The sequence below is a fragment of the Pseudonaja textilis genome, chromosome 8, assembly GCF_049901715.1.
Source record: "Pseudonaja textilis isolate UNSWEBS1 chromosome 8, rPseTex1.2, whole genome shotgun sequence".
Classification (NCBI taxonomy): domain Eukaryota; kingdom Metazoa; phylum Chordata; class Lepidosauria; order Squamata; family Elapidae; genus Pseudonaja; species Pseudonaja textilis.
The window spans coordinates 9499269-9520357 of record NC_141997.1 but is presented as its reverse complement, the minus strand read 5'-3'; the positions used below and the strand labels follow the sequence as shown (position 1 = coordinate 9520357).

The window sequence follows — 21089 nt, the reverse complement described above, 5'->3', positions numbered from 1 at the left end:
TATTCAAAAGTAATGGCCAAGAAATTCATTATAGAGGTTACTTAAGTGGACATCAACTGCTCTCAGTAAGCTAGGTAACTGTAATCATTAATTGTTGATCCTGCTTCACTGGAGATCACCAGGCTTACAGGTTTAAACCAGAAGTCAAAAATGCCCCAGAAAGGCAGTGACTAACCACTTCTGTAACTCTCCCAAGAAAGCTCTCTGGGAGCATCCATTAAATCCATAGATGCTAAGCTTGATTAAAGGAGCCAAATATTTCATCTGCATCCATTTAGATACAATCTACTTGACTCTTTCAAAATAATACATGGAAGCAATTTAATTTTAGCTGGCAATGCCTTATTTTGCATTCTATTTTCTTTCTATAAAATCTAACCCTTAATTGCATGTGGGATTATTTCTTCTGTTATGGATTTGTTTTTGATTGTCTTTTTCCATAATGACAAAGTCCCTTGGAATTATGTCTGTGGAGATTCTCAGTTATCTAGATCATAGTTATCCCAAATGTGGTTGTTGTTGTTTTTCTTCAAAAGGCAACTGCTTTTTTTTAGAGGAAACTTCATCAGCTGATGGGGATGATGACGTTTCTGAAACTGATGAAGTTTGCTGGATGAGAAACGAAACGTTTGTTCTTCCTCAAGGAAAAACAATCCAGTTGTCTTTTGAAGACAAGAAAAAAAAGTACCTCTGAGACTTCCCCTTGGAATTATTTCAAATGAACTTCAATTAGTTTTTATTGACCACAATTAATACGAAAAGAGATTTGTGGCCGAGCAGAGTGAATATATTACACCAATCACGGTAGATTACAAAATCTTGCAAGCAAATTGTATTGGGCAGATGTATTTAAACAAACAGTAGTCGATTTATTACGTATTTGTCTTAAAAAAAAAAAAAAAACCCAAACCCTCCTCTCAGCGGAGTGCCTTGCCCAGATAGAGGGACCAAAGGGGGCGCTCATTAGAAGCAGAACGCGCGGCCGTTGAAAAGCCGAGATCCCTGGTTCCGCTGCTGACATACTGGGATGACGTGATAGGCGGGCTCTCTGTCTCTTCCGGAAACAAAGGCTGCCTTCCCAGCAACCTGGGCCTGACGCTGCCGAGACCCAGAACACCGTTGAGGGGGAAGTTTAACACAGTTGGGAGGCTTTGGGTAGAGACGCGAATCTTTTAAAGATGTTACGCGGCCTGAGTGGCTGGTTGGGAATGAATTGGGCGGAAGAAGGAGGAAAGCCGTCTCCCCCCAAGGGGGAAGCAAGAACTGGCGAAGAAGAGGTCCCTGAAAGAGACGCGCCCCCGCCGCGCTACGAAGAGGAGGAACTGAAAGGGGGGGCGGACATGGACCCGCTCTCTAATCAGGCCAAGGGGCTTGGCAGTGAGTTTCTCGTTCCTCCGCGAAGTCCCGTGGCTAAGAACCCTCGCCCCACCTTAACAATGATCTGCTTATTACGTGCTTACAGGCTGCCCTAGCGCAGAAGCTACAAACAATCTTTTCTACAAATGGTTTCCTCGGATCCCACTCTGTAGGGCACCCAAAATCCGGACGACCGCTAGATGGCAACAAGAGACACTAAGACGTCAAAGATTGGTTTATTCATTTATTGAACTTGCATGCTGCCCAGAATTGTTGTGAGTCAGACAGCATACAAATTGCAGCATACAAATTTAATAAAGTTGCAGTAGGCATAAACTGGACCTGTTTAGCTTCAACTAACACTTATTCGCATCTAAATAGAGTGTTTGGCTTTTGGTTGCAATTATAGAAATAACATAATAAGAGTGGAAGGGATCTTGGAGGTCTTCTAGTGCAATCTCCTGCTTGGGCAGGAAACCCTATACCGTTTCAGACAAATGGTGGTCCATTCTCTTCTTAAAAACTTCCAGCTTTGGAGCATTCACAACTTCTGGAGGCAAGTTGTTCCACTGGTTAATTGTTTTGTCAGGAAATTTCTCCTTAATTCTCTCCTTGATTCCATCCATATCTTGTCCTCCCTTCATGTTCTTTGGAGAATAGCTTGATTCCCTCTTTGTTGTGGCAACTCCTTAGATATTGGAGCATTGCTATGTCACCTTGTCTTTCTTGTCATTAAACTAGACATACCCAATTCCAGCAAGCGTTCTTTATATGTTTTAGCCTCTAGTACTCTAATCATTGCTGCTCTTTTCTCCCCATTTTCTAGTCTCAACATCTTTTTTTAACATCGTGGTGACCAAAACTGAATCCAGTATTCTAAGTGTGATCACTTCACATGATCTTGATTCTATCGCTTTTCATGTAGCCCAGGGGTCTTCAAACTTGACAGCTTTAAGAGTTGTGGATTTCAATTCCCAGAATTCTTCCTCTAGTCATGTTAGCTCAGGAATTCTGGGAGTTGAAGTCCATAAGTCTTAAACTTGCCAAGTCTGAAGACTCTTGATGTAGCCTAAAACTGTTAGCTTTTTTGGCAGCTGCAGCACATTGCTGGCTCATATTTAAATTATTGTCCACTAGGACTCCCAAGATCCCTCTCCCAGTTACTATTATTAAGCCAGGTACCATCTATATTATACCTATGCATTTGGCTTTTCTTGTCTCAGTGTAGAACCTTACTTTTTTCACCATTGAATTTTATTGTGTTAGCACCCAAAGCCTGTCAAGATCTTTCCGTATCTTAAGCCTATTTCCTAGAGTGTTGGCTATTCCTGCCAGCTTGGTGTTATCTGCAAATTTGATGAGTTCCCCATCTGTCCCTTCATCCAAATCACTGATGAAGATGTTGAAGAGTACTGGGCTTAAAACACAGCCTTGGGGTACCCCACTGCATATTTCCCTCCATGTACATGCAATTCCATCTGGAGATGATGCTGTCAAACCCACATTTTTCTATCTTATCAAGTAGTAGTTTGTGGTCTACTTTATCAAATGCCTTATTGAAGTCCAAGTAAATTATGTTCACAGTATTCCTCTGGTCTACTAATTTTGTCACTTTGTCAAAGAATGCAATAAGATTTGTCCGGCATGATCTGTTTTTGACAAACCCATGTTGGCTTTTGGTGATGACTTTGTTTGCCTTTAGGTGGTTGCTGATTCATTGCTTGATTATCTTTTCCAGAATCTTCCCAGATATTGAGATCAGGCTGATAGATCTGTAGTTTCCTGCATCTATTTTTTCCCCTTTTTGAAAATGAGAACGTCAGCTCTTTTCCAGTTCTCTGGTAGTTCCCCAGATCTTTGAAAGATACTAGTTAGTGGTTCTGAAATCACATCTACCAGTTCCTTCAGAACCTTGCAGTATAATCCATCTGATCCTGGTGATTTGAATTTGTCTTGAGTTACCATTTTCTTGCCTATTTTAACTTTTATTCCTATCAACTGTTTTTGATAGGTTGGACTGTTTTTTCCTTTTGTGTAAAGACGGACGCAAAAAAACAAGCAATTCTGCTTTCTCCCTATTGCTTGTCACTTTCTTACCACTTTCTCCCATTAATGGACCAATTGTTTCCTTGACTTTTTTCTTGTTTGTTACATGATGAAAGAATGTTTTTGTTATATCTTTACTTTTGTTGCAAGCCTTAGTTCATTTTGAGCCTTAGCTTTCCTCACTTCCTTTTTGCAGGCTTGGGCTATTTGCTGATTTCTGCCTCAGTTTTGTGTCTTTCTTTCCACTTTTTTATTTGTTTGAAAGATAAAACATCTTTCGGTTTATCAGATGGTTCTTTATGCAACCATGCTGATTTCTTGTGAGAGCTGTTATTTCCTTCTTCGTTGGTATTGTGCTAATGTATAAAATATTCAAGCACTTCTTCGGAGATGTTGGAATACCCTTTATATTTGGTTTCTAAACTACATGAAAAAGCAACACACTCCAATTCCATATTACTAGGAAAAGCTATGTTTAAAAGTGTGTGTTGGTGATGATAGCAGCAATGAATGTTGAAACTAAAGCTTATATACAGCAAATGAGTTTTTCGAATAAGGAAAAATTCAGAATTAGGGTTAACAATTAACAACTTATAGTTTGTGTTATCAATTAATTTTTTTTAAAAAAAAAGATTACAGGTTATGTTATTATTTAAATAGGATGGCTGAAATCCTAGTTTTCAAAGCCTTGTTTTGTTGGTAGATGAACAAAATAAATAAACTTAGTACAATTTAGATTTTTTTTGTTACTGAGTTCAGTGAATTCATCATGTACAGTATCTTGGATTTGTCATACTTTATTTTATTTTAAGAAATGTTAGTTTAATATTCAAGGCTGCCTAACAAAGAAATCAAAACACCATCCTAAATATAGTTGCTTTCTCAATGTAAGTTAGTTCAAGAATATCTCCTGTCATAATATTCTCTATCAGGCACCTACATCCAGAATCCTGAATTAATATCAAATTATTTAAAGTCAAGTTGTTGATATGCTAATTTATGCACCAGATTATCAATGATACTGATAAACTCTAGACTGTGTGGAAGCGGGCTTCTGTATGTTAGTTCCCTTGCTCCTGATAATTGTGCATTAATTATGCTGCATGTTTTAAAGCACTAGCAGAATTGAATGAATAAAAATCTAAATTACTATATTCTTCAGATTCATATTAGCAATTAGTTTCTGAAGTACAAGAAGGAAAATATTCTAAGTTTAAATGATGTCTTATCTTTAAAAGGTTATATCTTCAGCTTTGCTACAACGGCTACAAAAAAGATATCTGAATCAGTTGCTGAAACAGCACAAACTATAAAGAAGTCTGTTGAAGAAGGAAAAATAGAAAATATAATTGATAAGGTACTTTAGTTGTAAATAATTGCCTATAAAACTGGTATTTTTATTAACCTACTCTGCTTTAAATCATTGTGAAAGCTTTTAGTTTCATAGTTTTTGCAGATGACAGCACCAAGGCACAAATGCTAAGCAGGCTCCAATCAGGAAAATATTTAAATGGGATATCACCATGAAAGTCTAGGTCTATAGGTTAAGAATAGAAAGTTGAAAAATCTCCAGGAAGAAGGTAATGGCAAACCACCTAAAGAAAACCATATGATTATGTCCATGTAGTCACTTAAACCAAGTTCAGCTTGAAAAGATGCCTTATGGAATTAGGGTCACCAGCTTTATCCCTCAGAACTCATCTTTATGCTACTCATCTTACAAGTTTGTATTAGTTATCTAGATAAACTTGGTAGCAATTAAAATGTATATATGGATAGTCCTTAACTTATGACACAGTTGGGACCAGAATTTCTGTTGCTAAGCAAGGCAATTATAAGAATCACTGCAGTTAAGTGAATCATGTCGTTCTTAAGCAAATTGGCTTCCACCATTAACTTTCCTTGTCAGAAGTTGACTGGCAAAGTTGCAGATAGTGATCACATGCTCCTGGGATGCTGCAACTACCATAAATACAAACTGGTTGCCAAGTGGCCAATTTTGATCATGTGGCTGTGGGAATGCTGTGATGGTTGTAAGTGTGAGGTCTGGTTTTTCAGTGGCATTGTAATTTCAAACTCACTAAAAGAATAGTTGTAAGTTGAAGACCGCCTGTAATTTCATTGTATAGATCACTCAGACTGAATATAAGAATGAGGTCCTTTTAAATATTATGCTTATTCAATTGCATGCACTCTATTGAATTTCTATAGAATAGGGAATATATCAAATAAGCCATGATTGTGGCCCAATTCACATGACCATACATTGGACAAACACATCAGAAATACTTTAATTATAATTAGCTACTTTGGGGCTGGTTTTTAGGTTTAGATGAAGAAGAAACATGATGGTTACCAGCAAAGAACTTTAAGGTATAATAATCTGAATGTGCAGAAATACTGAATTTGAATGCCATTGCTAATATTATTGACAGTAGCATAGGTTTGATTAGTGTAAGGATCTGCAAAGGGGAAACATTTATTTACAGGATTCATTAAAAAGAGCATATGTTGTACCCTATTTGTTTTTGGTGTCCACTATTTTAGATTGAAGATATGATGGGGAAATGCAGTAAGCTCACTTTTTATATTTATGCTAAAAACTATTTGAAACTTGGGTCACTTCTTTTAGAGTAGTAATATTAGCTATTTTTTTCTCAATTTTTATGTGAGCAGTATAAAAAAGTGCTGGCATTTAAGAGAAAAGGAAAACACATGCAGCATGCAGGCACATTCTATATAGTCAGAAATCCCTTTATTTATTTTATCTGTTTTGGGGCACCATTGAAATATATAAACCTTACACAGTTTTAGGGTTTTTTTTTCACTTTCTCCTGCAGGCTACATAAAGAATGGTTGTCAGGTTTTTCTTTAGAAATTGTCCACATTGTGTTACAATAGCAAAAATGTATTTTTGAAATGCTCATCTATTTTTTTCATTTTTCATATTTTTGTTGTAGACAATTATAGGAGACTTTCAAAAGGAGCAAGAAAAATTTGTTCAACAGCAACACACCAAAAAATCAGGTATTTTTTGAATTGGCTACAAAACTAATAATCATATTTAGAAAGCTTGTAGATTGGACTAGGAAGGTGGCATGATGTTTCCTAACACATAAGCAAAAACCGCTTGCAAGATTCAACGGAATAACGTGTAAATAGCTGATTTTTAAAAAAAAAGTCTATCAGAAAAAGAAAAGGTTGAGTTTCATATAAAATAGAAAGTTGCATTGTTTAAGATACAACAAAGTAAAAAAATGAAAAAGCAATATTTATATACTTACAAATTGCAAATGTAGTACATTATTTGTGCAAAAAAAATATTTTTATGAAAGAAGAAAAGCTTTTTATCTTGCAACATATGGTAATATGAAACAATATCCTTGTCTAATAATGGTATTTAGAAGCATATTTATGTTCTTCCTATAATTAAGACAAATATATACAATCTCACCAACTTCAGTTCTGTTTTCAGAACAGTGGATGAAAATGCATGCATGTGTGTGGGAGACATCCAATCCATAGATATGAATTTTGTTGGTATTAGTAAACCACCTGGTATATTGCATTAGCTCTGATAAATAAACATTCTGGGGTTCTAACTTAATATTAAAGGTCTCAGCTGCTTGACTAAACTTCATAAAAATGAATACAGGCAGCAAAAGAAATTTGACTGGATTATACTTCTCACTGGAGATTTTGCAATTCAGATTCATTACTAAAAAAATAAAGCTTCAAATTATAGGTAATATGCCTGATCCAGAATAAGGCACTCAGATCCATGTTTCTCCAATTAGTAAAATTGACAGGAATCATGTGCATTCAAGATCAGGAATTATATGCAGAAACCTATTATTTGTACATATATTGGGACTGAAGCTATTATTTGTTCTTGGGAAACATCAACCTGCTACAAGAATTATATAGCTTTCCTTCAAAATAAAATGTGTGCAATACTTGAATCTTCATGTATATACACAACTATTCTGTTTTAGAAATATATAGGTTGGTTATATGGCACAATTTTACAATTTTCCTCTCACTGTGGTCTCCCAGGCTGAATCAGATAATCTATCGGACAAAAGAAAAAATAATCAGGACAAATGCTGCCTTCTTACCCCTAGATATATGGAATTCACCATAGAGTTATGAATTAAGTTCAATTAACATAATCTAGTTCGATGCTTAATAGTGTTACTGGGTTGAGCATTCTTCTGATGTACCTTAGCAAGAGGCTTTTTTTACTTGAAGATGCTAGTTGTTCAGGGGTCTCTGATGGCTGAATGCAATTATATAACTACTCCTTTTCTGCTCACAGAAATAGCTGTGCCTCCATGGGTAGACAGCAATGAAGAAGAAACAATTCAACAACAAATACTGGCCTTATCAGCAGTATGTGGCAGGTTTTTTGCTTTTTATCTTTTGAATCAGGAATGGGGGGGAAAACCTGTAGTTCAGTGATCATGAGCTTCTCATTTCTAGCATAAGCAATTAATTTCTTGAAAACATGTTTGTTACCTAAAGCAGAATTCTAGATATTCAGATATGTAATAACTTCTAAAAAGCTCTAATACAAATAAAAACATATGTGTGTTATGATGTAATTCATTTCTCAAAAACCATATTGAGAAATATTTTTCCAAGGTAACAACAGGTTTCAACCTCTGTCAACCACATTTTATTTTATAAAGGATAGAAGAAACTTTCTGCGTGATCCACCAGCAGGGGTTCAATTTAATTTTGACTTTGACCAGATGTATCCAGTAGCCATGGTAATGCTTCAAGAAGATGAGCTTCTGACTAGAATGAGATTTGATCTAGTTCCAAAACAGTGAGTGATCTACCTATATTTGATAAGCTATTTTCTAATCAATTAGCTATCAAGAAATATCACAGCTTGAAAACTACCGATTATTACTATCTGTTTATTTTTTCCTATTAAAATAAGCCTTGATATTTAATGTGTCATTGTCTCTTCAAGGCTAGAGTTAAACCATTTAAAATTATGAATGCTGATTTTCTTAAAGGCTTTCTGTATCAGATATTTGTACTATTTCTCACTATAGAAATGATACATATTGACAAATATGACAAATTGACAAAAATTTCATAATTTGGTATAAATTTTATTCACCTGGTTAACTTTGAATGCAATAGACTTGGGTATCAGGAAATACAGTTTGTCTACAGCATCCAGTGACTAAAAGGGATCTCTTATATTGAGATCTTATTGTATTTTTGATGGGAAATCTTTGGGCAGTGGCTAACCTGTTCCCTATTGATGTGAAGAAAATAGCACATCACAACTCTATGGAGACCTTAATTGTTGAGAGTTATTGCAGAGAGAGAAAGAGAGAAGACACAGACACAAACACACACATATACGTGTGGGTACACACAGAGAGTGTTTCATTTAATCTATGCAATTCCATCTTTTTGAAACATTGTTTATATTTTCCCTCCCACTTTACATGCAAATATAGGAACTATACCTAACCAATTGGATAAAATGTGGCTTTCAGACTGCACTACCACAACCATGACATACAAAAATATTGACAGGCAATTAAGGCAAATCCTAATACATAAAATCTGTATACCCAGTGTTATAAAGTAACTATTTACGAACAAAAACACGTGTTTTTGTCCTCAGTGTAAAGGAAGAAGTGTTCTGGAGGAATTATTTTTACCGCGTCTCCCTTATTAAACAGTCTGCACAACTTACAGCACTGGCTGCACAGCAAGCAGTGAGAAACGAAAAGAATGGCAATGAAGAGGATAGACAGCAAACAGGTAGCTAATTGCTTTAAACAAACATTTAAAATTTTGAAAGTTTTTTCTTTTCTTTTTTTTAATTCAAGCTGCTTACACCTTCAATTTCATATGAAACATTCCTTAGATAACTGGGAGAAAACCAATTTTTGCACAAACATGGTATATTTGATTTCCTTTAAAACAAGTTCAACTTCTTTCTGCAGCTAAAACAAACTAATACAGCATATAAAATGATGTAGTCCCATAGTTATGATCTAAAAAAAGATATGTCTAACTCATTTCAAAATCTTACTCTGCATATATAATTATTAAATCTATGTAACTGTATTACATCTTGAGATAAGATTTTTTTAAAAATTAAACACTTCTGCACAATGATTTTACAGTTCTGTTCAGTTCCACTATTCATGGCATGCATGTTAGTTCCTTTTGCTAACTATGAAGCCCCTTCATTCCTACTCTGAAACTAAAAATAATAGATTGTCCTGTTACCTTTGTAGACATTTCTGCCTATTTTGCAGCTTTAAATGTCTGAAACACTACATTGATTAGGCATGACAAGTGTTTTGACAGCACAAAGCCAAATAAACAACCTAATGTTTTCAGGGCCAGATGTCAGGTTACTGAGGAGCTACAGCTATCTCTGTGGATGTGCAATGTAATCCTGCAGACACGATTGACATTTACTACAATTGTTTTCATTATTTAAGGATAACTGAAAGGATAGACCTAGTTCAAAAAGCCTGTTACCCCTTCTATAAACCTCAGAAAACTTGCATTCTGCTACATTATTCCATTCCTTTTTCGTCTTCTTTGTATGTCAAGAGAGGCTATTTTAAGCTTAACAAACTACAGGTAGTTCTCGACTTACGACAGCCATTGAGCCCAAAATTTATATTGCTAAGTGAGACATTTGTTAAGTAAGCTTTGCCCCATTTTACAACCTTCTTTGCCACAATCCCTGCAGTTGTTAAAATAGTAACACAGCTGTTAAGTGAATCTAGCTTCTCCATGCCAGAAGTTTGTAATATGACCCCAGAACACTGCAACTGTTATTAAGGTGAGTCAGTTGCCAAGTATTTGAATATAAATCATGTGACCATGGGGATGCTGCAATGGTCTTAAATGTGAAAAACCATCATGTCATTTTTTTCAGTGCTGTTGTAACTTTGAATGGTCACTAAGTGAACTGCTGTTAGTCAAAGAATACCTGAATACTTTTTGCTTCATTCAAGTCTGAAAAATATATATCTTGTTAACACCACAATTAAGAAACCAGTATATCAAATCAGTAACAAAGACAAGCTACCCTTTTATTACAGACTGCAAGCCAAATGTATTTCTTTGTTGAAGGAGGAAGAGAAGAAAATACAGAAGTACAGGCTTGCTATCCATACATGCAGTAGCAATAAATCACAGCTTGGTATCAATGCCTAGAGTTATCCACATGTTTTAAAACATCAGACATTGTTAGAAAATACCTTCAGAATTTTACTGTATCCATTTTTCCCCTAGATACTGTGAGGCCAAAGATACCACCTGTTGCAATCAAATCTCAGCTGAAACATCAAGAGGTAAACTTACGTTATAGTGCTGATTAAGGTATACACTTAAGCAAAGATTTTTAAATTTCAAAATCCAAGCTATTTTCTAATTGCCCAGAAAGCTTTTATCTAAGCAAACTAGAAAGTAAAAGAAATTGCTGAAATAAGTCTGAATTAGAATTTTAAAAGGACTAACAGTGGAAACTCTTTTAGTTAGGAGTTTGCGTAAAGCTACCTGTTCAAGCCATTTTTCTTTGATGATTGTTCTACCAAAGGTATGTTTTCTTAGCCTAAACCAGGGGTGTCAAACTCAATTTCACTGAGGGCCGGATCAGCATTGAAGTCTGCTGGGGGGTTGGGGGTGGTCAGGGTGGCCGACTGGGGTGACCTGGGGGCCTGACCAGCTTGACATCACTCACTCGTGTGGATGGTGCCTGTGGGGACCATGCGGGGTTGGGGAAGGAATCCAGAGCTCTCCGATGGGGAGGGAGGCTCGTCCCATGGGATGGGGTGAGGCGAGGCAAGGGGCAGGGAAGCTACAGCTGGAAACTGTCAGCCACACCACGCTCACCACCCTTTATGAGCAGGGGGGATGGTTTCAGACTGTAGTCACAGTCTGCCAGCCCCTTAGCTGGTGCACGCTGCAGCTGCGAAGCCCACTGCCACCACCAAGCTGGCTGTTCATATCGACTGCTGGATGCACTTACTCTGACTCACTGTCTATTTTGGCTTGCAGTTGATTAGTAAGTTGTCGCTGGTCATCTCCTCATCCCCCTCACGGGTCTTGCCCTTGGCCTGTGTGTAGAGCATGTTCCCCTTTTGCATAGCCGATGCACTTTGGCTCCACTGCAGGCTGCCACCACTGCTCGGAAGACCCGCCCAGCCCAAAGGAGGTGAAGCAGCCAGCAAGAAAGGCCGAATAGAAGTGGTAGAGCACGCCCAGGCCCCGCAGGCAAAAGAAGCCACCATGAGTGGTGAAAGCCAGATCCCCATCGACACCATGGCCGCCCAGGCCCAGCTGGCAAAAAATGGCCACTGTGAGCAGGGGAAGCCAGATCCCCATTGGCACTATGGCTACCCAGGTCCAGCAGAGATGGGGGGAGGCACACAATCCCGGCTGGGCTTGGGCAGCCATGGCACCAATGGGAATCCGGCTTTCCCCACTCACAGTGACCATCTTTTGCCTGCTGGGCCTGAGCATGCTTTACCGTGTCTACTTGGACCTTCTAGCTAGCCACTTCGTGCTGGGAGGACCTGGTGCTCCAGGCAGCGATGACAGTAGCCTAATGGAGCTGCGCAAAGTGCTGGTGGCCTCAATAATGGTGGCACCTCATAGAGGTCCTAAGATGTGTTAGGGGCACAAGGGAAATGCACACAGGCCAAGGGCAACACCCATGAGGAGGCCAAGATGACCGGTGGCAACCTGCTCTCCAACCACAAGCAAAAACAGATGGGATGGAGTAGGTAGGCCGATGGTGTCTGATAACAACTGCCCCACACACTCCTCACCTTGTCTTGGCCTGCAGTGGCAGCAGTAGCCGGAGGCAGAGGTGCAGGGGAGAGACATGCGGTCTGCCCTGCTGGATGCATTGGGCAGCCACCTGATCTATCTCTTGTGGCCTGCCAGCACCTGACAGAGCTGGCAGCAAAGTCGTACAGTAGTGGGGAGGTTGCGGGGGAACCTGGGCTGGTTTGGAGGCTGAGGAAAGCTCAGGCGAGGGCTCTGCATCAGAGGCAGAGATGGGGCCAGGGCAGGCTGACAGTTATCAGCTTCCTTCAGACTCAGACAGCATTGAGGCGGGGGAGTTTCTGGAACCCATTCCCAGCCTGCACAGGTGCAGAGCTACCAGAAGACAAAAACAATTGAGAAAGCAGGGTTGACTCAGGCCACACCTCGGAGATGATTGGCCTCTCCCATAGGATATAAAAGGGGAGTGAACGGGACGTGAGCTTTTGCAAGAAGCAATTAGTTTGTCTGGTCGATTCAAGCTTTGAAAAGTTCTGTTTGACTCTGTGTCAAATTTGGCCTTGCCCTGCGTTTGGCAGTTAGTTCTTTGGCAGTATTCTAAGTGCGATAAGGTGGGTATTTATAAACATTCCCCTGAAAGACTGTTTGTGAAGCCTTGTAGGCTGTGAATGAACGTAATTCACAGCTGTGGAAATAAAAGAGGTTTTTCTGAAACTAAGATTGCGTTTTATGCTTTCTAAAGAAGCCTAGGTCAGAACACTATCCCAGACACATGGGATGGAGCAGGCATGTCCAGTGGTGTGCATCACGTGCCTCCCCCCCTGCTTTCTGCCGGCGCCACCATCGCCATACCTGCTCCTTGGAGGGCCAGCTGCAGAGCCCCTGCTGCTGAACACCTCCCCCCCATGCACACATATCTGAAAGGCTCGTAAGTATGGCTGTCCTGAAAATGGTAAGGGGCCTGCCTGCCCCTTACTGTCGCTTCGGCCCATCCCATCCCATCCTGGTGGATGCACATGTGAACAGCAGGCAGGCGCACGCATACACAGGCACTGTCCACCCTATCCCAGCATGTACCTGTCTCCTGTGCGCACATGTGCACACTAGGATTTGATGGGCTGGGCTGTAGCAACATGGGCCAGCCCCTCAGTGTTTCCAGGACAGCCCAGCAGGCTGGATCCAGTCCATGGGCCTTGAGTTTGACATCTCTGGCCTAAAAAATCTAAAGATGTACAGAAGTTAGTACTAGTAATCTTTCCATTAACAATAGCACAGTGCATTTTTTCTTGCTGGAGAGCAGAAATGACATGCTAGAAGAATAATTCTAAAAGCATTGTTGGGATCAGGTAGATATCTATTCTTTCTTGCAATCTGCTATTAATAACATAGATGTAGTTGATAAAAACTACAAGTGTTTTCTTGGTTTAGATATCATGTATCTGTAACTTCAATGTTTTTCCATTCCTTACAACAGAGGTGTCAAACTGGCGGCCCACAGGCCACATGCATCACACACGCCATGCCCACCCCAGCTCCACAAAGGGAAAAAAATCACAATACTCCACGCGACAGCAACGTGATGCCGCGAGTTTGATACCCATGCCTTATAATAAATGAATAGTATAAATCTTTTAATAAAGTTTGTTTATATTCTTAAATTAGTCCTCTTTAAAATTATATTAAAGGATGATGAAGAGATTTCTACTAGTCCAGGTGTATCTGAATTTGTAAGTGATGCTTTTGATGCTTGCAACCTGAATCAGGAAGATTTGAGAAAAGAGATTGAACAGCTTGTGCTTGATGAGAAAAAGGAAACAACGACAGTGGATGGTAAAAATAATTATTCTTCATATTCTAATAATATGGTCCTGCTAGTACAAAATCCATAAAAATAGTATTTTGTTAAAGCTCTCGTTTGATTTTGATCTTAAAATGGTGCATTCAATTATAACAGTGTATGAACACTAAATTACATGTTGAGTATTTTACAATCATATAAGTTAAGGATATGCTTTATTTCTATTTAGAAGAAACTGCAGACTGGGAAAAAGAACTACAACAAGAACTTCAAGAATATGAAGTAGTTACAGAATCAGAAAAACAAGATGACAACTGGGACAAAGAAATCGAAAAAATGCTACAGACAGAAAATTGATCACTTTGTCTGGAACATTTTCCAAAAACTGACATTAACTTGTTCTTACATTTGGTTCAAGTACTCTCCTTGAGGCCCAAAGTTCTTTGTAAAATAAGACTCAAGGTGTTGCATAATCAGGCACAGAAACTGTTCTCGGAAAATACTGTCTATAATCTAGCAAATTATATTGCAAGTTTTGCTTGTATTTTAGGGATTTTCTAATAATACCAAATTGTCATAGTTAAAGAAATTGCAGAAGTGATTTTTGGTTTATCACAAAATAGTACTTGATGTAAGAATGATCTAGAACACATGAACATATATTTAAAAATCTTCCTAGAATTGTCAGGATCATTGTATTTGAATTTTCATTGTTTTGATATTTTCAGATGATTAGAAAATACTAAATGATGAATGATGAGAAAATAATTCCTGACCATAAGTAAAATTGTGACATTTCCTATAGTTGACTTGTATCCCAACTACTTTCATATTAATAATGGCACGAACTCGTTGCTATTTTGCTACTTCTGACTCATTTATAAATACCTCATGAAAATAATCTAAATATGAGCTTTTTCAAAAATAGATTCTAGAATGTCATAAGCTTGCCTCTTGTTTATAGTTCAAATGTTGCTTTTAATTGGGGCTTTTGAAATGTTACCATTTTAAACAGAAGCACTAAAGGCTTTCCACTAATTGAATAACAGAAAAATCAGTTGGACAATACTACTCCCTTCACTACCCTAAAAAGATACTGTTTCAGTTTTGATTAGTGGCACCAACCAGCAAAGGGTAAATGACAAACATTTGTTAAACAAAATAATATCTCCAATGACTTTGAAAGTCATATCCAGAACAAGCTTTAAAGGAAAACATAGATTGCATATGTTTAAGACAAAAGTATGCCTTCAATTTTTAAAATGTATAGAATATTTCATGGTAACTACTGACACTTAAAGACAGATACTGTATTTCTATTTAATGAGAAATACAGGCTTAGTCTGGGCAAAGGCTAATTCAATTGTGCTATAAGACAAGAAATAGATGGGGAAGAAATGGAGGTAGTGACAGATTTTATTTTCCTGGGCTCCAAGATTACCACAGATGGGAACTACATCCAAGAAATTAAAAGACGCCAGCTTCTGGGAGGAAAGCTATGGCAAATTTAGACAGCATACTAAAAAGCAGAGACATCACCCTGCCAACAAAAGTGTCAAGGCTATGGTTTTCCCAGTTGCAATGTATGACTGTGAAAGTTGGACCATAAGGAAAGCTGAGCGCCAAAGAATTGAGGCCTTTGAACTCTGGTGCTAGAGAAGACTTCTACGAGTCCCTTGGACTGCAAGGTGATCAAACTGGTCAGTCCTAGAGAAGATCAACCCCTGACTGCTTTTTAGAAGGCCAGACCCTGAATATGAAACTCAAATACTTTGGCCACTAGTGAGAAGGAAGGACTCACTGGAGAAGAACCCAATGCTCAGAATGATTGAGGGCAAAAGAAAAATGGGAGGGCAGAGAATGAGGTGACTGGATGGAGTCACTGAAGCAGTTGGCGTGAGCTTAAATGGACTCTGAGGGATTCATTGACATTCTTCCTGTTTCTAGTGCACACATGTGCACCAGCCAGCTGGTCTTCACGCGCGCATGCATGCCAGAAACCAGAACACCAGGTGGCCAGAGTGCATGTGCACGCTTGAAACCAGTTGCTCTTCCGGTTTCCAGCATGTGGGCTTGTGCACGCGCACACTCCCATTTAGGCACATAGTGCCAAAAAGGTTCGCCAACACTGTTCTAGTTCCCTAAAGTACTAGGACGATTTTTGGTAAATCATTTGCATTAATTTTGTTTGAACTATCTCATTAATTCCTAAATTTCAGAAATGAACAGTTTCAGTGTAGCCAATAACTTGATTCTTTGAAATATTAAATAATGTAATCTTTTATCCAAACCCCAGTACTCATGAGAATTCAAAAAAGATTGTAATTGCATCTACAAATATATAAGGATAACAATCATAAGTTGAGAACAGTCACACTATAAATTAGAAAACATGTCATCACGCTATAAATTAGAAAATATAATTTCCAGAACACAAAATGTCGAAGATCATACAATATTTACTAGCTAAAGCTAGAGTTTAAACATTCTTTAGCTAACCTGTATTAATAGTAACAATGGATACTTTTAAGGACAATATTAAGGGCAATTTTAGAGCAGTCTCAGCTACTTTTTTCTCTTCAGGAAGCAAGATTCCCACTAGGCAGTATAGTTAATCATCAGAGATTATAGGAGTTTCAGTCTAAAAAATGAGCTGTATATGAGACTGTTATCAAATGCTATACATATTTTTTTTCAAATAGCCCATTAGTTATTGAAATAGGGTCAAACAGCTGAGAGGTTAAAAAGGACCTAAGAGCAGAGCCGGGCAGGTGGGCCCAACTGCAGAACATTGGAGAGACCGGGAGCGAACTGGTTCTCTGTCAGCTGATTTTCAGTGCTACCAGTACGCCAAAACGGGCCGAACAGGTAGACTACCACCACCGGTCCAATCCAATATCAGGATAAATAATGCTTAAAAGTGGTGCCTTTACAGGAACAGCTCTCCCCTCCAGCCAATACTCCTTAGTCAATGAACATGCACCTTTTGCTGGATCAGGTAGAGACTTGAGATGGGATGGTCCCATAAGTTCACTGGTCCCAAGCCATGAAGGGCTTTAAAACTAATAATACCTTGAATTGCATCCAGAAGCACAGCAGAAGTCAATGTAAGTCATACACCAGTGTGGTGATGTGCTGAATAACCAGTGCCAGTCACAGCATAGTTGAAGCTTCCGAATACAGTACTCTATAAACGGAGAGATGACCTCTCCTAGAGATTCTGTATAATTATTAAATAACACTGTAAAATGGTGTCCCAGGTGGCAGAACTCATACTTTAGAACAGGAGTCGCCAACCTTTTGGACCTCAGGGACCATCAAACTCATAATTTGAAATCCGGTGGACCAGAGAAAATCCCAAAAAAAGTCTGCAGGAAAATTCCCCATCCCGTTTTCCTACCGATCGATCATTATTTGGGATCTCAGGTTACTGTCTCCAGCTCTATTCTCAAGGGGAGGGAGGGAGGGAGGGAGGGAGGGAGAGAGAGAGAGAGAGAGAGACTTCATGCAAGAAAAGCAACAGAAGCAGAAGTCTTTCTTTCTCTCTCCTAAACTCCGCCAGAAATGAGTCTTTGCCGGCGCAGCCTCTTGGAGCAGGATGCCTTGCAGGGTCCCAAAGACTCATTTCTGGTGGAATTTGGGAGAGAGAAGGAAAATTTTTTGTTGCTTTCCTTGCATGCAGCCAAAAGCAGAAGAAGAAAGAAGCAGCCAGGGGCATGTTTCCGCCCTCCGCCCTTTCCCCCCTCCCCTCACTACTCGTGTTGTTTGCAATGCAAGCGATGCAAGCCTTGTCTTCCCGTGGGCCATGTGGAGGGCACAGCCTTGTCTTCCCACGCAGCCTAGATTAATTGCTTTGGGGGTGACATTTCTTTGCAGACCACCAACATTTTCTCACGGATCACCAGTGGTCCCCAGCCCACTGGTTGGTGACCACTACTTTAGAAAATCCCATACACCTTATCAGGTTTCACATGCCCAAAAGAATTCCAGAGCATTCCCATCACCTCACTTGAACAGTCCAACCTACACCCAAATCTAAGACATTATCAATAGAAGAAAACCTGCAAAATCATTCTGATAGCATTCAGTTGCATTAACTTATTTATCCTTTCCTAACCAAGTTCATGTTTCCTAGAAAGGCCACCAGTCAAGAGTCGGCATCAAAACTGTTGCATGACCAGAAACCTGGGTAGCATATTCTGTCAGGCATACTTACCATTTTTGCCCAGCCAGTTCTAAGTAATATACTACAAGCTTATTCATCCTTTACCATGTAATAGATGGGTGTAGTCTGATTGTGAATAGACTTTACATTTACCAGTAGCAATTGGAGACCAAGGCATCTGATAACTTATCCCAGGGGTGTTAAAACTGGTGTCAAATTCTTATCCCAGGGGTGTCAAACTCATGTCATCACAGTGTCATCACATGCTATATTGCAACTTTTTCTCCCTTCACTAAACTAGGCATGGGTGTGGCCAGCACATGACGCATCCAGCCCTCAGGCCACAAGTTTGACAGCCCTGACTTAGCCATTTGAGCATGGTGAGGCAAGTGTCTTTGAACAGACTTTCATTAATAAGTATATCTGACCTAATAACCTTTGCCCTATCCTATCCCAATTTCCAAAGGGCCCTCAAACCAAACATTTAATTAGTACTTGTCATATAAAAGATATTTCTGTGGGCCTAGCTTGGTTTTCACATTTACCACAGAATAATTATTACTCTATTCACAACTATTCAGAACTATTATTCCTGATTAGCACATTCCTATTCCTAAAACAAATACTCCCATTGTCCGCAAACCTTAAAATTTCACTAAAAAACATGACATGTTATGAAGAGAATCCTTCACCCTCTGTTCTCTCACTAGAGGGAGCTGTGAAACTTTCTCACAGTTTCCCTGTGTTTAAGGATTCTGACCTATACATCTCTGATAATCCAAGTCCTTTATCATTTATCTGCTCTAGGAACTCCTTAGTCACTTGACCATTTCTGACCATACACTAAAGCTGAAGATACTCTATAACATCAACTCTCTCATTCAGCCAATTACACCAGCCTCTTTCTACTCCTTGCCTTTGAGGCTGTCTCTCATTGAACCCCTAGAAATATCACTCTCAGAAGATCAAAGCTGGCATCAGGCTCCTGTACGAGATCAATGTTCTTTTTGCACAAGAATGGCAGCCTACACTCTCCTTTTTATCTTCCCGTGCACACCTACATTTACAATGGGGCCACACAATTTGCCATCCTCATATTTGTAAAATAGCCCAAGAATTTTTCACTTTCTAATCCAATCCAGTTCCAGATCCATATTTCATCTATGCCAGTGGTGGCTAGCCTTTTTCGGCTCCTGTGCAATGCGCGCTGCCCCCCCAGCCCCTGTGCATGTGACCCTGCGCATGCTGCACATCTTGGCGCATGTGCACAAGCCCCCCCCGCATACTGTGTGTCTCTGTGCATGAACACACATCTCCTGTGCACTACCAGCACCCCCATGCATGCATGCCAGATACCCGAAAATCGGCTGTCGGCGTGTGCAATGGGGCTCTTCCAGGCGACCTCTTGCATGCCGGCAGAAGTGGCTCTGCGTGCCATAGGTTTGCCATCACGGATTTATGCACTTACAGTCTAAAATAGAATAGAACAGAATACTGGCCAAGTGTGATTGGACACGCAAGGAATTTGTCTTAATGCAAATGCTCTCAGTGTACATAAAAGAAAAGATACGTTTGCCAAGAGTCAGGAATCATAAGGTACAATACTTAATAATAGTCATAGGGTACAATAAGCAATTAAATCATACTAGGAAAGTCTTACAACCTTTTAACCAGTTCTCCACTTTCAATAAAGTACTTATTAACTTTCAATAATTTGCATATTACTTTCTCTACTTCATCTTTCTTACAATCATCTTACTTCCCATTTTCCTGCCAAATAAAATCTTGCTGAACCACACTCCTCAGTAAGAAAGCCAAATGATGCCAGCTAAGATCTTACAACTGATTGGGTACAATAAAAAACCAACTGTAAACCTAATGAAGATTTTAAGTTTCTGTAATGATATCTTGCATTGCTTACTGAAGCAAATATTACTATGTTCATATGACATGCTTAGCTAACCAACATTTACACAAGTTACCCATGATTCTGGGTTCATACAATACACTATATATAAATTAGCTAGCAGACTTCATGCTACACTCAGCTGTAACAGAGTAATTTGTAGCAGAGCTATAATAGATGATTGAGTGGACTCCTACAAAATTAACCAGATCGCCTAGGGTGTTGTTTTTAATAGAAAATGGCAGACTTCCCTCTACTAGAATTCTGCTTTTACTTCTACAATCAAATATACAACTTGCATTCACAATTATGAACACGTCATTTTACCAAATGTCATCTGAGTTTAACTGGAATATTGCTAAGTATTTATTAATACTGTCTCTTAACTGTAAAACATTGTTACATGCTCACACGTAGCACAATAACCATTATTTATTGCAGACTTAACAGTATTTCAACTAAGTTCACAATATTAAAACGCGTTCCAGCGAAGGATATTGTGTAAATATTTTTTTTCACCTTGAAAGAGCTTCTGAATGTACCAAGCAGGATGTAGGGTAAGAATCATTCCCCTCCTAACTTGGAAAACCAAGTGAACACCAACAATACATATATTGTGGAAGATAGATGCGGACTGGGAAAAGCTCCACTGCTGTTATAAGTATAATGTAGCTACCAGCCTATCCCAACTCTGGCCGCGAACAGGGCAGGAGTAATTGTTTCATAAAGTCCACTAGTTCTTTCACGTGGTGCGACGACTGAAATATCTTTTGGAAACAAGTGCTTCACACACCAATCTGTGCTACATGCCTCCTAAGGGCCAGGACGGCGTTACAAAGAATCTCGAACTTAAGAAGACTCACCCTACTCTACTGTGTTGAATTTCTCTGAGAGAGCGCCTTAAAAGCCAAAGGCACCTTGTAGGAAACATTCGCTTCCAGCCGTCGCCGCCGCCGCCATCGCATGCTCGAGAAGAAAACACAACAAAAAAACTACAAATCCCGTGAAGCGTTGGGAAGAGATCGCGACTT

The 21089-nt window shown here is 39.2% G+C and overlaps 2 protein-coding genes across 11 annotated transcripts in view; one reads left to right on the top strand and one right to left on the bottom strand.

Annotated features, from left to right (window-relative positions):
- The window catches only part of CTPS2 (CTP synthase 2), a 162626-nt gene extending 141588 nt beyond the window's left edge, over positions 1-21038 (bottom strand). For 9 of the 10 annotated variants that reach the window (XM_087938294.1, XM_087938289.1, XM_087938293.1 and 6 more), the window contains exon 1: positions 20922-21038. Coding sequence is in view for 6 of the 10 variants with exons in the window: in XM_087938289.1 (XP_087794415.1) it covers positions 20922-20989 (68 nt within the window). In the remaining 4 variants the exon portion in view is untranslated. Of the gene's footprint in view, positions 1-19508; positions 19624-20921 lie in introns of all 10 variants that reach the window. The other variant, XM_087938291.1, reaches the window with a different exon arrangement.
- On the top strand, positions 966-14932 carry SYAP1 (synapse associated protein 1). The gene is made up of 9 exons (XM_026714283.2): positions 966-1377; positions 4641-4759; positions 6363-6429; positions 7721-7794; positions 8094-8233; positions 9056-9195; positions 10693-10751; positions 13875-14019; positions 14217-14932. The coding sequence occupies exons 1-9, from the start codon at positions 1179-1181 to the stop codon at positions 14342-14344; spliced, it is 1071 nt and encodes a 356-aa protein (XP_026570068.1). The 5' UTR covers positions 966-1178; the 3' UTR covers positions 14345-14932.
- Positions 21039-21089: the final 51 nt, after the last annotated feature.